The 14,754-nt window shown below is 41.3% G+C and overlaps 1 protein-coding gene across 6 annotated transcripts in view; it reads left to right on the plus strand.

Moving 5' to 3' along the window:
- The window catches only part of FRY (FRY microtubule binding protein), a 330,932-nt gene that overhangs the window by 73,412 nt on the left and 242,766 nt on the right, over positions 1–14,754 (plus strand). The window contains exon 1 of one of the 6 annotated variants that reach the window (XM_059903261.1): positions 4,140–4,676. The exons of 4 other annotated variants lie outside the window; for them this stretch is intronic. In XM_059903261.1, coding sequence (XP_059759244.1) covers positions 4,607–4,676 — 70 coding nt within the window. In that variant the 5' untranslated portion in view covers positions 4,140–4,606. Of the gene's footprint in view, positions 1–4,139; positions 4,677–14,754 lie in introns of those variants that run through there. One more of the 6 variants, XM_059903263.1, reaches the window with a different exon arrangement.

The raw sequence follows: 14,754 nt of genomic DNA on the forward strand, positions 1-14,754 counted from the left end.
TTATGCATAGACCAAAATAGCAGCTTGTAATTTATGTCAATCATTTGTTCTTTAGGTTATCTCTAAAAGGCCTCTTATTCTACTGCTTAAAGAAAATCAAAACCCTTTCTCCACAATTGTCTCCATTGATCTCAACTGCTGTCTTTCTAACTCAATCCAGGTGATGCTTAATTTGACTTGGAACTGTTCTTATTAAGAAACAATATATATTAGTAGGGATATAATATATTTAGTGCTGTTTTGGAATTTGAAAGTCCAGATCAAAAATTGATACAGGAATTTTTTTCTTACATTAAGCAATTTTCCTTTGTTTCCTCAGGATGCTGGTAAAACATTTCTCCTCTGCCTCATACATTCTGTGCATGAATGTACATGTCACTCTGTGACAATAATTACATGTGTGTAGCCACGTGCAGCCATCCACAGGGAAAGGGGGCGGATTCCAGTCCTAACCCAATCAACTCACTCAGATGCTTTAAAATCATTAGATAATGGCTCTCCATGTTGGCAAGCAACCAGATAGTTTGCCTCGCTTTGTTTTCACATTTGTTTTTAATACCACACATTTCGGTCTCCAAAAAAATTGTCAAAAATGCTAAGAAAGGGAAAATTGAATATGAATTAGAGCACAAACTGATTGCACTTCTGTTGCACGTTTTTGTCACAGGCAACAGCCAACACTAGGCACGCATGACAAGTCAGTTCTTTCACTCACTCACTCAGTGTGTGTATTTTGCATGAGGTCTTACCATGTGCTAAGAGGTGGGGGGGGATACACAACAGAGGGGGGACATGGGACAGATGGTTATAATAGGAATCCAGGTAGGATGTGGGTAAATGCCATGGATTGTAAGATACAATCCATGCGCCCTTTACCACCCTCATCCCACTGCCATTCAGCAACCTGGGACCTGGGTGACCATTTGGCCTCTGCCTTCCTGAAACACTCTTGTTTTCTTAGTTCCTGCTGCACCACCCAGGCTATCCCCAGCCCATTAGGTATCTTGATCACAAATAGGCACCCCTTCCTGTGGGTTGAGTATTGGGTAGATGCAGTCCCACACCAGGGTGGACACAGCTCATCACCACCCGTTGACAGCTTGGAGAGTGGAGTTCGGACTAGATGTCCACCCTTAATCGCCCCACTCCCACCCCAGGTCAGGCGTCCCTTATACAGAACACAACCTGTGGGATGAATCAAATTAATGTGAAAAATCATGGCATTCTTCTCTGGGTTCCTTTTAGGTAGGGCTACAGCCCCTCAGGGGACAATTCCTCCTCCAGACTAAAGCCAGACAGGAAGGCAGTGAGTAGTCCTGGAGAGCCAGTGGGGCCTGCAGCACTCCTTTTAGTGATAACAAGGGTTTTAGCACCTCTTCCTGAACTTTCGCTAAAGAGGTTGGTAAGCATGATTCTGGCCTTGCTTGTGGTTAAAGTAAATAAATAAAATTTAGAATAAATGACTCAGGCTCTAAAATTTGCTGGACCTCAATTTTACCAGCCATATGACTTTGACCTTTGGTCTTACTTTATGCCTCTTTAAACCTCCATTTTCTCATCTGTAAAATGGGGCTATTAATAGTACTTCATAGGGTTGGGGTAAGAATGGGCACCTTTAAATGTGATAAAGTAGGGATTTTCAGGACAATATTACTTTTCAACAAATGTAGATGGTGTCATTAATTGTTATCACTGTCTCAGGTCACTTTCCAACTCCCGCCCACCCCTACCTTGATACCATTTCCTGAGGCCTCCCACTTTTTCTGTATTACTGCTACTTTTCTCTCAGCCTCCAACATCTCTGCCTAATTCCTTGCCTAAAGATTCATGTTCTCCTAAGATTCTTAAGGAAGGGTCCCTCTTTTTTACAGATATGAAAGCTGAAATAGTTTTAGTTCATCTTAAATGACAACTGAAGTCTCATAACAAGCCAGGGACAAATTCAGATTTTATTTTGTATTTTAAATACCTCTGTCCAGGTGCCCATTCTGACTACATTTTTCATAAGCCTCCCCCACCCACCTAGAGAGAGAGGAAACCAAAGGGTAAATATGTCTTATCCCAGCTTGCAGCAGGTGTCATGCTATTTGGTTTGCAGGGCTTTCAACAAAACAAAAGGCCTTTTCTGTCCTTTTACAATATATGCTCTCTTTAAAGGTACTCGAATGAGAAAAAAGAAAAAAAAAAGCCTACACTGGACAAGATTTCGGCTTCTAACAGACAGAAACTGGGCTTAGTTGCTGATTCACTCTTCACAGGGAAAACTAGATGCCATTAAACACATTCTTTTCTAAATAGCATTTAAAATTTTATGAGAGCGTCCTCTTGAAATAACATATATGAGTGACATTCTCAGCAAATTAATATGTTTGTAGTAGGATTGAAAACTTTTAAAAGCCAGTTAAGATCTCTTTTATAAAATCAACAGAGAAAATTCTGTCTGCTTGAGTAACAGTATATAATAGCATTTGGTTATTGAGCTGTTTTAAATGTCTCCACCTTGCAATCCCCATAGTTACCATTGGTGTTCAAAGGTGATAGAGCTTAAATGGTACAAAAATGTATTTAACCTAAATTTAAAAGTTCTAGACTCCCTAAGGGTTCATAATAAATATCAAGATAGCTAAAATTTAATTAAGCATTTACTGTATGCAAGACAGTATGCTGAACACTTTCATTCATAATGTCATTTAATCTTTCCAGCAACTCAATGAGGTCAGTACCACTATGGATCCCCATTTTACAGATGAGCAAACTAAGGCTTAGCAAGGTTAATAGCTTGCCCTAGGTCTCAAAGCTAGGAAATTCTGATGAGTTTTGAGAGGCTTTGTGCTCATTAACTCCAAGGCACCCTGCAGCCTCCCTGTTCATTCATTGCCAACCACAGTGAGGGAGGCACCAGAAAGGTGGGCGTGGATATTTTTGTTTTCAGATGTAACAGCCATTTTGGTAAATCCTTTGGGTCCTGTTTCACCTGGAATCCATATATTCAAAGTACAGGTGATAGAACTAAATTAGCTCATGAAACAGAAGTCAATCTGAGGAGACTTCATGAGAAGCAAGTGCTGTGAGTGGAGTTGGAAATCTTGGTGGTGGAGTGCTTACCTTTTCTATAAGGAGTCTGAAAAGCTCATTGTATTGATAGGGTCTTAGGGCATTTCAGGACATAGTCCTAAAAGTTCTCTTTAGTGTTGAATTTTTAAAAATTCTTAGTCTTAGGAAAAGTGTACTCTTTCCCTACTATTTCTCAAATGAACTGTTAGTCTGGAAAGTCCTATTTGTGTGTTGATTTTGAGTGGGGGAGGGGTGCTCACTTTTTTGGTGAAATAATTATTAATATAGTTTATTAACGCCTTTGGAAAATGTTAGTCGTAAATGTACTGGGGAGGGGGAAGGACTCATGGTTGATGAGATGCTTAGCCAAATCCCACCTACTCAAACGTAGCCTGTCAAGATTAAAGTTCTCGTTTAATCGTCTAGTCCAGCTAAATAATAACATGAAACAAAGCTAACTGAAATCAGGACACCTGATATCAAGATTTCATGGAGTAAAAAGCCATTGTGCCGCAAGGAATATAACGCTTTGCTTCTTATCTTTTGATAACAAATAAAAATAAGCTTTCCTGGGCTCGGTGGCTCGTAGAAAAGACAGGCTTGAAGGTCCATTGTGGAGCCTGGCATTCGGTAAACAAGCCTGAGCGGTTCGTACTGTCCCCTTCGGACGCACACGTGGGGGCGGGGGAGCGGGTGCCCCTCAAAATGACAGCATTTCTGGGAGCGAGCAGCACAAAGTGCAGCTTCCACTGCGCCCGTGAAAGGAGGGGAGGAAAAAGCCCAGGCCGATATCCTGTTATCAAGCTTTCCTGCTGCAGCGGGGCGGGCGGAGGGGGCTTTTCAGAAAACGTCGCTGCAAACCAGATCCAGGGGTGCCGCTCGGCTTCCTGCGGCGACGCGGGTGTGTGGATTTCGGGGGGCGGACGCCGGGGGAGCCGCGGCGATGCAGCCGCGGGCGGCTCACCGGCGGCCGTTCTGAAGCCGGGAGGTCCCTCCCGCAGCCGAGCCGGGACTGAGGAGTGGCTCAGGTTGAGCCCGGGGGGCGGAGGCTGCCCTCCCAGCCCATCCCTCAGCCCTGCGGCGGCCCGGAGGAGCCGTGGGAGCCGGAGCCTGTCTGCGCCGCGTCCGGCAGGCCGGCCGAGAGACCCTCCCTTCCGGGGCAGGTGGGGGACTTCCTCGGTGGGTCCCGTACCTGCCGGGCCGAACCTGTGGGCGGCAGGCAGCGGGCGTGGCTGGTTATAGCAGCTCAGAAATGAAAGCAGTGGCCGCCGCCGCCGCCTCTCAGGGCTCGGGATCAGCCCCCAGCAAATAAGGAGCCAGTTCTGGACCCGAAGGAGGAGGAGCGGCCGAGCATCTCTTTCTCCCCGGCTGCTCCGTGTCCTTTAAATGAGGACTCGCTGCTGGCGCTGGAGGTAGATCTGCAGAGCCTCCCTCCCGGCCGCTGACCCCGCTTACATCACTAACCTGTGACAAGCGCATCTCCACGCCCGGTACCTGCTCCCCCGGCGGCTCCGGTCCAGTCCGAGGAGCAGCCTCTTTGTACGCCGCCGACATGGCCAGCCAGCAGGATTCCGGCTTCTTTGAGATCAGTATCAAATATTTACTGAAATCCTGGAGTAATAGTGAGTAATAGAAAATAACCTTTTGTTTGTTTGTTTGTTTGCTGGGTGTTGCCTAAGGTCCGAGAAATGAAATCTCAACTGGACGCATAGGCTTGTGAGCCGAGGAAGTTATTTTTTTTGTTTTTTTGGGGTTTTTTTTGCTTCCATCTGCTATGAAAATCAAAATGTCAGAGACTGAACTAGCTTTCCTGAAGTGCAAAGGCTGCGGTGGAATGACAGTAGCTTTGGTTTGATTAAATTTTCAAGTGGGATGGCCCTTCAGACTCTGGCCAGCGCAGGATGGGGCATTCCAGGCTGCATCTCCTGCCTTGGTGTTTGTTTAATGTGTTTAGGTTTTATTGAAATATTTTGTGAAGTGTGGTTTAATCAAAGGGGTGTGGCAGGGTTTCAGAGTACTTCATAATTGTTTTATTAGGGTATTGTCTAAAGAAAAAAAGTACTTAATAGTCCAAAACCTGACTCATCTTTTTTTTTGACTGTAGAGGCATTTGCAGATTTATTTGATCTCTCCCTGTCCATGTGGATGTTGTTCAGAATGCTATTACAGTATTTGACTTTTTGAAAAATCCTGACGTTTGTGATCGTCCCAATAATGTGCTTTTCTGAAACATAAACAAGTGAGGTGCTGACCGTAGAATCATTTATTAGGATATCAGAATGTTATGGCTTCTGAAGTTCCATTTCTGACCTACTTAAAGGTTTTTGCAGTCAGATATTTCCAAAAGACAACCTCTAAGGCATCATGGATCTGGAATCAAATTAAAATGAGGCCTTCAGGTGATCAGTGATGCCTTGTATTTTCTGAACAGTTTAAAAACAAAGTCTTCTTTATTTCACCAACCAGCCTTTGTACTTGTTTTGGATAAAAGACCGGCTGGTGTTACAGATCCCTAATTGTTTGAAATTTTAAAAAATTTTCCAAGAAAAAAATTTATGTTGTATTCTGTGCATACTAATGAACCTACCTGAGCTCAAAGAGCTGGCGATTAATTATCTCCTACACAAATGACTTGTGGCCAAGATTTTTCTTATGTAAACAACCCGGGCAGGAGAACCTGTGCCATAATTGCTTTGAGAAAAGAGCCAAAGTACCTTCAGCCTGAAGGTATTCAGGGATATTCATCTCTAAATGCTATCCATAGAAACCTTCTTTTCCAGATCATTTTGCACCACTGTATACACTATGGGGCTTGTCTGAAGCTGTTTTTCTACAAGTGGGAAGCCATTTGGGAGTAATACTGTCACCCTAACACAGCATTCCTTTGTTATAGTCATAATTCATTTATCTTGGATTCATTACTTGTGTAATACTTCACACTCAGAGGGTGAATATTCCTTTGTCTGTTTGCCCTTTGATTAATGAAAAGAATTTGACATACAAGGTTCTTTATGGAGCAGTTTTCCGATATCTGGAGAGACTTAACTGTTGGACATCAGTGTGTGGTTTTGAATTATTATTTTGAGTACTTTAAGGCCAGATTATTTTCTTCCATCCATTTCTGTCATTGCCTCATTAGATAGAAAATTATGTTGTGACAATCCTGAGGCCAATGGGATTTCTTTTAAAATCTTTCTCCCCTTTTGTCTATTTTCAAATTACTCTAGACAAAGTCTATATTCTCTCCACCCTTCCTAAACTCTCCATGCCCCCACCCCAAAGCCCCCTTCACATCAGGAGATGGTTCAAAATGACTGTTCATTTCTACTTTGAGAGTGTCTGGGACACAATTTTGAATTCTTTCAATTCATTCAGCAAATATTTATTCCACACCTACTACATGCCAGGCTGTGGAGCTACAAAGGTGACTAAGACACAGCACCTGCCCTCTATCTTAATTTCTTTATCGCAGAAGAGTGAACTTGGTGATTCTCTAGCATGCCTTTGGGGGTCAGAATGTTTTTCAGTCCTTTCTTAAAGGAGGAAGAGGAAATACACCTTATGCTTAGGCTTCCTTAAGCTTGTTGCAACACTAGCATAGCTCTCAGTTTTACATATTTTCAGTGGCAAAAAAGAGAAAGGAATTTGTCTGTGTGGAAGACAAAGTAAAAAACAGGAGCCTTAGGACGCTCAGCCTACTCAGGGCACCAGGGCTGAGAGGATGCACCATGGGGTCGGCAGCTTGTGGGCCCAGCATCACAAGTTTGACAGGTGAGGAAGCCCCCCTCTGCCACATACCCGAATGGAGAATTAGGCCTCTAATTATGTAGTGGTGCTTATTTATAAAAGTACAACAATTAAAAAGCAATAAAACAAACTCTATAACCATGGCTGACTGCTTTGCAAGGTGGTAGTAAGAGGAAAGATGATTCTGTGAGTATTTCCAGGTTAAGATTTCTATCTTTTTTTTTTTAAATGGCACATTGTAATTTTGTATATATTTGTCTCCTCTGAAGAATTAACAAGTCAATTATATCAGTCATTGCCTGGTGAGATGTATTAGCTTTTCGCTCACTGTTCATTTTGACACTCCCTTCTTCCCTGGCCTGCCCTCTCTGTCAGGCTGCCCTTTCATTTTAATGGAGTTGGGAATTCAAATGGCCTTGATGTCTGGAAATAAAATGTCCTTTGTAGACTTCACTGCTTTCCTTATCCGCTTGGACACCTGTCCTGTTGCTTCTTCCCCACTCTTATCCAGGCCTTCCCCAGCTGGTCAGTGATTCTCACAGCTGCACCCCCTTGATGTTCATGGCCATGGCCACCATGGGCCCTCTTCAATTTAACCTGGAATATTGCAGTGGTCTCCTCATGGTTCACCTGACATAGAGCAGCCTGGAGAGGCTTCTGCCAGCTTTTCAAAGACTGTATCACAGCCTCCTCTGCCCCCAAGTGTCGGGGACCACCATACAGGACCCTCTTTGAATTCCTTGTTCGTATTCTCTCATGTTTCTCTATTCCAGCCATAGTTAATCTGCTTCCCCCTCTGCATTTCACTAACTTGCTCTCCAGTCTGTGCCTGTACACATGTCAGCCCCCTAACCTGGCACGCCCTCACCTAGAACACACAAGCTGCAGAACCAAATAGGCCTGGTTCAGATCTCTGATTCCTGCATTTGTGAGGCCTTGGAAAATCAATTAACTACTCTCTGCCTCAATTTTCTCGTCTGTAAAATGGAGGCAACAATAATGAATACCTCACAGGAGTAAATGAGGCATTAAGATGTCAAGTACTTAGCACAATATCTGGCACATGGTGAATCTCAATAAATTTTAAAATAATATTAATGTATTCCAGTGCTTCCCTTTCTTCTAAACCCACTTAAAACCAAACTTAGACCATTTTTCACCTTAGCATTGACAGCCTCTCTGGAGTATTCCATGAATAGTCAGCATTCACTACAGCCCCTGCTTTGGGCCATTCTTTTTTCTAGATTTACTTTTTATCTTTACCCCTTTTTCCACCTCAGCTTCTAGTGGACTATGCCTACCTTCCCCAAGTACATACCTTCCAGCAGCGTGGGAGATGGCCTGGGAGTATTCTCGGTGGCAGAAAGTCACCTTGGCCTTTCAGGTTTACTACAGAAAATGTTTAGAGCAGATAGTTCCAAGCTATTTCATGGGAGAGGAGGGCTTGCTTTGTATTGATGCACAGAGCTGCTGGGTAGGCTCTCCTGCTGATCTGAAACTTCTAACCGGCGTTCCTTGGGTTTCTATCCACCCCATAATGACCAGTGAACACGGGGCCCAGTGGATGAAGGGGCATTCGGGGTCCATTCAACATCTCCATCTTTCCAGGGCAGGACAGTTTGTATCTTTCCTACAATGTTGACAAACCTTGCTACCCCATAGAGAGAAATCTTTGAATGCCTGTTAACGCTTCCAGGGAATGAGAATTCCATTGACAAACTGCTCTGGGGAACTGAACAAGCCCCTGGCCTGTTTTGGAAGGGACTGCTGTACATTATAAAATGACTCATGGTGCTGTAGAAAAACTTGCTTTAGTGGAAGAATTGAGTGTGGCATTTTTCAGATACGCTGTAGTGAGGTAAGTCATGGTGGTAAGGACAGTATTTCTGTCCAACATAGAAATGCTGGTTATTATATGGTAAGCTCTGGGGGCGAAGAGAAACCACGTTCAAGTAAGGATTGAAAACATGTCCGATTCACTGCAGAACACTACTCATTGATCCCTATTTATGTCACCAGGATACTGCAAAGATGCTATGAGAAAGCCTTAAGAAAAATCTCAAGATGTTAGCTCAGTTAGTTTTGTAGAGTTGGTTTAAAGAAGTAGAAAACTAAAGAGGTTAACCAAGTTGCCTTAGTCCAGCAGAGCAGTACAGCTCAAGTGCAAGCACACGCACCTCATTCTTCTAACAGTGGGGAGCACCCAGCACTGTCCCAGGCACTTAGAGGAGAGTTACTCCCGTGTTCCTGTAGCCATGGTCACCTCTGCTGAAGTTGTGAGAAACGGAACCCCAGATCAATACCCGCTCTAAGTAGAAAAAGTTGATGTATCCTGGGTTTATGATGGAGGAAAATATGAGGTTTTTATTTGCTTTTGTTTTTTGGGGTTTTTTTTGGGTTTTGTTTTGGCTTTTTTTTTTTGGTTGAAATGCATGAACAATCCTAGAATCTAGAATAGCAGTAGCTGCCACAGTGCCTGAGGGCCCACCCTGTGTCAAATGTTATGCTTGGTAAATTATATGTAGGGCAAACCACATCACTATTTGTCCAAACTGAGACACCTTTAAGAGTGAAAGTTAATAATTATGCTGGGACACTAGGCATAAACGGGGACTGCCCTGGGCAAAGGAGGCCATATGACCACTCTGTTTATTATCTTTACTCTTTCCAGTAACCCTGCAAGGTTACGTATTATCTACATCTTACAGATGAAAATGAGAAAAATGAAAAAATGAGAGTTGAATAAGTGGTTTGCTCAAAGCCAGGATGGTAGTAAGTGCCATAAACCCCTCCCCCAATCCAGTTGATAATCTCATTTTTAAAAAATTACCCATAGAATGAGCAAAGGGTCAAGAACACTTTGGGGACTTTAGTGCTTTACAGGTACTTTCATTCTTGTTGGCTGATGACACTCCCAATTCTTTGCCTCCTCCTTCCCTGTCTACCTCTGAAACCGCCCCCTGCCCCGCCATCTCTATCAAGACGCAGCGCTGGAGAATACCATCCCCTTAGCACAGACCTGTCTGAAAGCCCTAAGTATTAACAGCTCTTTACTCTCATTATTAAATATAATATGCAGCCAGTTCTGTGCCCTATGGTCATTTGATTTCACACACACACACACACACACACAGGATTATAGTAAAAAGGTACATTTCTTCTGGTAGAATATTTTATGTTGATTACCCCCATTTTTAAAAGTACATGTAAATACTTAATTAAATAGCTCAAATAAATAAGAATATATTAATGGTCTTCTTTTAGAATTGTCCTTTGCTTATCTTGTTGGGGTTTCTCTGCTCTGTTGTGTTCTTTTTGGGAAGCAGTAGCAAACCCCTAATTATCTTCAGCAGTGAGAACAGGGAGACTATTTCCAGGGATGCTGGAAATCTGTCTATAATTCGGGTATCTCATTTTACCTGATAGCTCTGGTTTCCACCATCATAAAACCCCCCACGAGACTGGCCACACAAAATGATTCAGTTTCAACTTCTTTGCCTACTTTTGCATGCTGCTGCAGAAGTTGCCACCAAGAACCGAAATAGTCAGAAAGGCAAACAGCAGTAGGCAAGAAGGAGAAATGACCTGGATATTTTTACAATGCGGGAACAGCCCAGGATATTTGAGAAAGTTGCCAGTATTTAGATGTTTCAACTGATATAACATGCAAATATGCCCTTTATTTAAAAGACATCTGTTTCAAAACAGTTTAGTACCCATGACTCATTAGTTCACTTTTGGGTACAGTTCAAGGAATTGAATAGATTCCATGTGTCCTGATCATCTTATTAGTTACATCTATATTTTTGAGCCCGGTGAGATATTCAGAATGTGCCGGGCTCAGAAGTAAGTTTGGGCTGATGAGAAATGACATTTTCCTTGTGTTGGAGGTGTTCTATAGATTGACAGCCCTGAATATAAGCCTTTTGTGCAGGTTCTTTGTTAGTACTAAACCTTAAATGTATTTAGTGCCTTGTAGTTTGCTCAGCGCCTTCAGACACCACATTACCTCATTTGATGAATGAGATGCATTGATTCTGAATAAACTAGCTTCTTCTTAAATGTTCCTGGTTTGGGATGAAAAGGCTTAATTCTCCCAAAGTTCAGCTTCTGTGGTATGAGATACCCATACGGCATCACATAGGTATATTTTGTGAGGTTTCAGATCAAATGAACAAATAATGATGTTAGTCCATGGTCTTGACCTTTGAATGGGACTTTTTAAGTGCAGTATACCTTGGCATTTATCTCATAAGATATACAGAGGTGAGTCCGTCCAAAAAACATATGTATTAAAAATTCCCAAATTTATTTGTACCCTAGCATTTCTTAGTCCTCTTTTTTTTTAAACACTTAAACATTTCTACTTTTTCGCAACATGGTGCCTTTTGGGAATCACCCACTATTTGCAGATGACCCCAGTGCGGAAGGTTTAGCAGGCACCGACTTCCTGGAGAGTGGCATTTATGGAAAAGATAGTACACAGCTTTATCTCTTTCTTTTTTCTTACTAATCTCTCTCATTTGATAGATCCCATTCATCATATTCATTTCAGTATTGTTCCATTGTAGAACTGTTGGCTATATGAATAAAAGAATCCTCTTTCTTTGAGCTGAAATGTATCTCCCAGTTTCGGAGGAGCAGTGGGAATAGCCTTTTCCATTAGAACATCTTTACTTACTTTTCAATGCTGCCTTATACTCAAAAACTTACTATCTTAGCATCAACTTTTCTTGGTTATTACTCCAAAATATCTTGCTGCTTGACAGTGTCAAAGACGCAACGCAAACGCTATGCGCTACTTCTTTCTTGAGCATCTTCTGTGCACTAGACACTCTGCTTTGAGAGCTTCGTAGCTGAATCAGACCTGGATCCCACCATCAAGGGTCTCAGAGCTTCCCTTCTTCCTTCCTTATTAGAGTCAGAATTCAGGACTATTAGTGCAGAAGTTCCCAGGACTAGGAGAGGATCCAGTGATATTTCAGAGACACTGTATGCCCCAGAGAATTTTATTTGGGAGGATGTGTTTGATAGATTCTGTTGACTTTAACTTTCTGGATTTGTACTTTCACTGCATCAGAGAACTATTGGAAGCCTGGTGTTTGCAGGCAGAGTCCTGTGAGGACATTTTCCAATATTCCTCCTAGCAGGATGGCTGAAGGAGAAAAGGAAATGTAAATTATTTACTCAGGAACACTTGACCAGATGTCAGTATTTGGGAGAGCAAGGGTTTCAGATAGGCATTCTTTACCTTAGAAAAATGTGAAGAAGAGTTACGATGTTTATCAGAATTTTGGCGTGGGACTAATTTAAAGCCATTATACTTCATTTGGAGTGGTCCTCTCACTCTTCAGCATATTTGGGGGATTAGAGAGAAGGACTGTGTATGTATGTGTATATGTGAATTATATATTTCTATACGTTGTTTAATGATCATATATCTCACCTATGTTCTTACAAACACTTCTTTTTACAGAACATACAAGCACAAGCATTTAAATGTTAGTCATCCAAAACTCCAGATGCTAAGTAGTGAAAGTTTATATTCTGCCAGCATATCAGGCTCTGTAATGAGTCTGATTTTGGTTTAATTCCTTTCTACTGTTTAGTCATTTGATGAGCTGCAGATGGAAATTTAAGCCAAAGCCATAATATTTCAGCCAGTACTTTTTATGCTACTGTAAGGACTTGTTGTCATGTCAATTAAAGGGAGTTGAAATCTTTTTCAAGAAGACATTCAAATCTACATTAAGGGCTTTTATCAACTCTAATTTGATATACAACTCTAATTTGATATACAACTCTAACTGCCTCTGCTGTTCTAAATCAGTTGCAAAGTGCAAAGTAGTTTAGCAGTGGAAGACAGCTTTGAAATGTCTAGTATTTCTTGGCTAATGCCACAAGCATAACATTATGGAACTATACAATTAAATCTCCATTAAATTTTTTTGTCCTAAGCTTAAGAAACACTAGGCTGACTTCTTTGAGTCTGGATTTAAACAGGTAAATATATATTTTGGCAGCCATGAAAAGGAGAAGGTATTAGATTAACTAGGGCAATACTTTAGTAAAATTCCATTTGAATGCTATATTTATGTAGGAAGGATTCAGCAAATCAGTAAAATGATTTATTATGTAACCGTCAAATCAATAAAATGCTTCAGTTGTGCAAATACAAGATTAGGTTTTCCTTCCCTGTTTTTGTTAATTTTCTGTGTGTGACCTTGATCGTCTCCTTCCCTTACTTCCTTGTGTGAAAGGAGCAAAGCTGACCCTGTCTCTAGCTGTTTTGTATGAAGGGTTTTGAATGCCTCCACTGAAAAAAGAGGTTTCTGTAAACATTGTAATACTTGTCGGTTATTTCTCCTGCCCCATTAAAGCCAGACCAAAGGAGGGTGAGCTGTACATTCTTGAACTTGACTGATAAGTAGAGACCAGTCTCTGACTTTCTAAGCTTGGTCAGTTTCTTGGACTAGCTCGCTCTTCAGTATTCCGAATAAGAAAAAGTTGTCACACTACACAGCCTATCGGGTTCTTTCTATTGTTATTTTTACAGCAAAGTGACTGTGTGTCTAACTCAGTGAATTTGAACAGGGTTGTCTCCAATCTGAAGTGTGGCATTCTTGATCCAGAGACGGGCATTTCTTTCTGCACAGTAAGATATGGTGTTTTTGGAGACTGCTGGCATTCTGGAGGTTTTATAACATAGGATCGTACAGCCAGAGGATACGCTCCTAGGTTTTGGTAGATATCGTGTTTCAGTTAAGCTATGTTGAAATAAAGTAGTTCGTAAGGATGCAAGATGCTATTAAAAAATCTGTCTGAAACATCGTTTGGTTTATTATACTGTTCACCTTTACTTAATGCCTGCAGCTAGGTAGAAAGCTCTGTGACAGCTTTAAAGAATTGTAAAACTAGAAAAGTTGCTCAAGATAAGCATACTGCCTATGACTTTAGCAAATTATAAGCAGTTAGTTTAAAGTTTGCAGGTTGGAGCACCAATGAGAAGATAAAAAAAAAAAGACACCTGCTTTTTCTTAAAAAAAAAAAAAACCTGCTTTTCAACTTTTAGTTTTTGAAAACCACATTTTAAACAAATCTTCACTAAAAATGAGGCCTTGCAGTTGAATGACAACATGAACTTAGCCTTAGTATCACTTGTACTATTTCAGCGCCCCAGAATTAATCTTTTACTTTTCTTTTTTTTTAATTGAAGTATAGTTGATGTACAATATTATATGTTGCAGGTGTATAATATAGCGATTCACAGTTTTTAAAGGCTATACTCCATTTGTAGTTATTGTAAAGAATTGACTATATTCTCTGGGTTATACAATATATCCTTGTAGCTTTCTTTATGCATAATAGTTTGTACCTCTTCATCCCCTACCTCTATATTGAGCTTCTGTTTTTCTAATGAGAATCGTAGCTTCCTTGAGGAGTTTATAGAGAAGCCCACCCCGTGTTGGGCCACACTGGGTGTTTGGTCTCCCTTCCCTCATGATGTGAAAGTGGCCCTGAGGCCTGCCCTCGTCTTTTTTTCTAAGACAACCTGTCCTCTTTCTGTTTTACTTGACTGAATACAGTTGCAAGCAAATAGGAAAATGAGACATTTTAGTCTTCTCATTGTGCATTCCATTTACTAAACAAACCCCCAGTCCTTATCATTATGGGAAAGTTAATCCTAGTTTATGCCAACTGAGGTATCAGTTTTGAAGGTGTTTTAAAACGTGGCCCATTTTCAACTGAGAAAAACTATTTTTTTAACTAACAGTTTAAATGTTTGAACTTTAAGAAAGGTCACAATTATGAATGAGAATGAAGATTCTATCACAGTTTAAATATCCAAAAATCTGTTTTACCTTAGCTTCTTTTCTTTCTCTTGTTAACTGTTCTATTTGCCATTTCAATGATTAGTACCATTTTCTTAGGGGGGCAAAGGAGTTGAAATTC

Source organism: Balaenoptera ricei, chromosome 18 (genome assembly GCF_028023285.1).
Source record: "Balaenoptera ricei isolate mBalRic1 chromosome 18, mBalRic1.hap2, whole genome shotgun sequence".
NCBI lineage: Eukaryota > Metazoa > Chordata > Mammalia > Artiodactyla > Balaenopteridae > Balaenoptera > Balaenoptera ricei.